This window comes from Plasmodium gaboni (genome assembly GCF_001602025.1).
Source record: "Plasmodium gaboni strain SY75 chromosome Unknown, whole genome shotgun sequence".
NCBI classification, from domain to species: domain Eukaryota; phylum Apicomplexa; class Aconoidasida; order Haemosporida; family Plasmodiidae; genus Plasmodium; species Plasmodium gaboni.
Window position 1 is genome coordinate 1 of NW_017385180.1, and position 4058 is coordinate 4058.

The 4058-nt window shown below is 26.2% G+C and overlaps 1 protein-coding gene across 1 annotated transcript; it reads right to left on the reverse strand.

Annotated features, from left to right (window-relative positions):
- Window positions 1–576: 576 nt before the first annotated feature.
- PGSY75_0001200 (serine repeat antigen 4) lies at window positions 577–3907 on the reverse strand (the record flags this gene model as incomplete). The annotated part of the gene is made up of 3 exons (XM_018783138.1): window positions 577–2957; window positions 3090–3224; window positions 3317–3907. Coding segments are annotated over 3 exons (3107 nt in total), but the record flags the coding sequence as incomplete, so codon positions are not given.
- Between the last annotated feature and the right edge of the window lie 151 nt (window positions 3908–4058).

The window sequence follows — 4058 nt, forward strand, 5'->3', positions numbered from 1 at the left end:
ATATTATATTATTATTTTTTTATTTTAAATCATATATTTTTTAAAAAATATTTTCCTTTATTTTTAAAGTGCATATACATGTGCATTATGTTAGAATATATCTGTACATGCATATTGAACAAATTTATACTTAATAAAAATTTATATATATAATAAACATATGATAACATATGTATTTGAATAATAATTATGTAATATATTATCATTTTCAATATATTAGAAAAATGAAAGAGAAAAATATATATATAAAATAAAAAGGAAAAAAAATATATATATTTTTTTTGACTATTAAAATTTATCATTCATTTCTAAAAAATTAAATACTAAAAACAATATATATTAAATATAAAAAGGTATTTCACATATAAATATATAAACACATCGATATACATTTTGATTTGAGACAATATATTAATAAATAGTATTTTTTTTTTTTTTAATAATTATTACAATATTTTTAAATTTACTAAATTTTAATGTTATGACTTATTAAAAATATTTATGTATCTTTTGTATTTTTCCCAGAAAATGATAATATTATATTTTACATTATTTAATATATATATATATATATTTTTATACATAACAGAAGAAACATTCATTTGTTTCTTTTAATTTAGTTAGACAATATCCTGGGGAAGGCTTATCTTTACATTTATCCCAATTATCATCACAAAATTTCACACATTCTTCTTGTTTTTCTGGATTTACAGCAGTAGTTCTAGAACATACGTGATCAGCACCAATATTGTCAGAATTCTCATATTTAACTAAGCCCATCTTTATTTTGCTATCTTTAATATGTTTTAAAACATGGAATATTTGAGCTTTTTTACTATTTACTGCAGTCTGAGGGGGTACAACTGGTGGTGTTTGTTCATTTCTTGGAGAAGAGGTACTTGTTTCCTCAGCATTTGGTACTGCAGAAGGTTGTAAAGGTGCAGCTGCTGATGTTGGTACACTTGGTGGAGTACTTGTATTCACTGCAGAAGGTTGTGAAGGTGCATCTGCTGATGTTGGTACACTTGGTGGAGTACTTGTATCCACTGCAGAAGGTGATGTGTTTGTTCCTTCTTGAGATGATGAAGGTAATGATGCATTCCCGCCTTCAGATCCTCTTTGTGTTGCAGATTGTTCACTTGAATTAACACTTGAACTTCCACCTGAACCTTCACTTGGACTTCTATCTACACTTGGACTTCCACCTGGATTCACATCTGTACTTACATGTGAACGTTCACTTGAATCTCCAGATCCACTTGTTCTCGAACTCTGACCTTGATCTTCCTGTGAATTTCCACTTGCATCTCCACGTAGATTTCCTGCTTCAGATGCGGGGGATTGTCCTACAGTAGGACCTGTCGATTCTTGTCCAAAAACCAAATTATCATTATTTAATTTATTATGTAATCCCTTACCCCATGTATTCATTGGTGATACATGTTTTTCTAAATTATAATTTTTATAATAAATGTTGTGGTAAAAATCTGGAGAGTTCTTCAAATAATACTTAAATTTATCGTTTTCTTTTTTATCGAAGTTTTCATTTACAGGTACTTCAACATTGAATACTACTACACTGTGGATGAAATTATTTTCACAATTTGATGGTCCATACATATCAACTTTAAAGTAACCATCATCTCCCCAATATTTACCCCAACTATTTCTTACAAGCCAATAAGATTTTTTCTCATCTTCATCATTTATATAATTACCATAACCAACAATATTAACTGCATGATCAGGTGTTTTATCACCACATAATTTTTGTACTTTCTTTCCGTTTAATTCATATCCTAAGACATTTTCAGCCTTTACATAAGCAATAACTGAACCTTTATTCTTTATTTCGTCTTTTATTAACTTAACAAATGTATCCATATTATTTTTAAAATGTTCACTTTCATATGCAGTATATCCTTTGGTGCCTAAAGAAAATGGTTCATTGTTATAATCTAATACTTTAGCATTTTCAAATGCATTATCCCAGTCATTTTGTACTTCTGGACAAGCATCTCCGACTTTAGATTCATCATATGGATAATTTAATTCTGTTGGTAAGAATCCCTTTTCTTCAACAGTTTGTAAGAATACTAATGGATTCGATCCTTCAGTGCATACATCTTTATTTTCATTTTTACCACAGTTTGCGACATATAAAGCAGATGTATTTACAGGTTCATATCCTTTCATACATTTAATAGTTTCTAAATGATATTTAGATGCAAAAGCCCATGATAAGGCACAATTCTTTTGATCTTCTACATTTATTTTGGATACACAATTATTATGATCTTTTAATCTATTACAATATTCATTATTACAATATAATTTATCTACAATATTTTCAGAAGTATAATTTTTATTTTGTGTGAGCTCGGTAAAATCATTGTTCTCATCTGTTAAATCATATGTTAATTGTGGTAATACTAATCCTGTTTTATTTTTCATCCAATCATTTATATTTTTTAAACACAATGCTTCATTCTTCATTTTATGAGAAAGTACATTATCATTTTCTTCTTTATGTTCCTCTAACAATTTTGTTAAGTTATTAAATATATCTTCTTCATTTCCTAATTCATGATCTTTCAAAAGATTATTCATATCTAGTTCTTTTAATAAATTACAATAATTTAATAATTCAGATTTTAAATCATTATTCACATTTTCAAAATCTAATAATTCTTTTTTTTTATTGTCATCATTCTTTTTGTACATATTTTTTAATATGTTCCTTACTGATTCTCTTAATTGATATTCACTAGATTCTTCATCATCTTGTCCTTTGACTTCTAATTGGTGATTTATTAATTCTTTTTGATTTTCTGAAACGTATTTGAAACAAGAATCATTTGTATTTTTTTCTTGCATTAACAATTTACATTGGAAGCATTTGCCGATATCAGTAAATCCACTTAAGAAACAATCGGTAGCTATAGCATCACATTTTTCTATAAAAAAATATAAATTGAAATATATATATATATATATTGTACCATTTTATATATAACTCATATGTAGCATAATATCATAATACATTTATTATACATTCATATATATTTTTATTATTTAGATTAACTAACCAGGCATTCCATCTCCTAAGACATAATCTTTACTTTCAAGTATATAAGAATCTTTATTTCCTGTCCAGCTATGTACTTGAATGGATGTTATTGGTTGTTTTAAATTTGGTAATAGGTACTTCATTACATCCACATCTTTAAACACTAAAATAAAAAATTAAAAATTAAAAATTAAATATATATATATATATATATATAATTATATTTTTATGTTTTATTCATTTTACTTTGTTCCTTGTTTGTTCCTTCTGTGTATACTTTCCATTTAAAAACTAAGACATCCTTATTAATATATGCTACGAATTTAAATTTTTTTGTAACATCTTTCTGACAATCATTTTTCAATTTAGTCTTATCAAATTTTGTTGCCATTTCTGGTGGTGCTAATTCTGATGATAATTCAATTTCAGTATCTTGTGATTTAACATGAACATAAATATGAGGTACTAAAAATAAACCGAAATCTGCACCACATGTTCCAGTAACTTTTACTCCATTATAATTTTTTAACATAGCAGAAACTATAGCTTTATTATTTTCAGGTTTTACTAAATCAGGTATTTTGGCACTAGGTACTTCGTCGTTTTGAGATGAAGAAGTTACATCTTCTGTGGAACCAGGATTTTGTGTACCAACAGTAGGGGCACTTCCTGATGCAATATTAGAATTTTGATTTGCATTTGAAGTTCCACCTGTATTTGATACTTGAGGTGAACTGGCATGTGAAGATGAACCTTCACCAGTAACTCTAGTTGTATCACCTCCTGGAGTATTACTGACGGTTGTACATTTTATTAACTTTTCATTAAATAATACATCTGTGTAGAAATAATTAAAATAAAAAATAATAAATAGTTCGTAATAAAAATATTATATTTAAAAGTAATACATTTTATATTTATTCATTAAATTTTATTAATTCTTTAAAATAATTTTTTAAACATTATACGAATAAGATATATTTTTAAT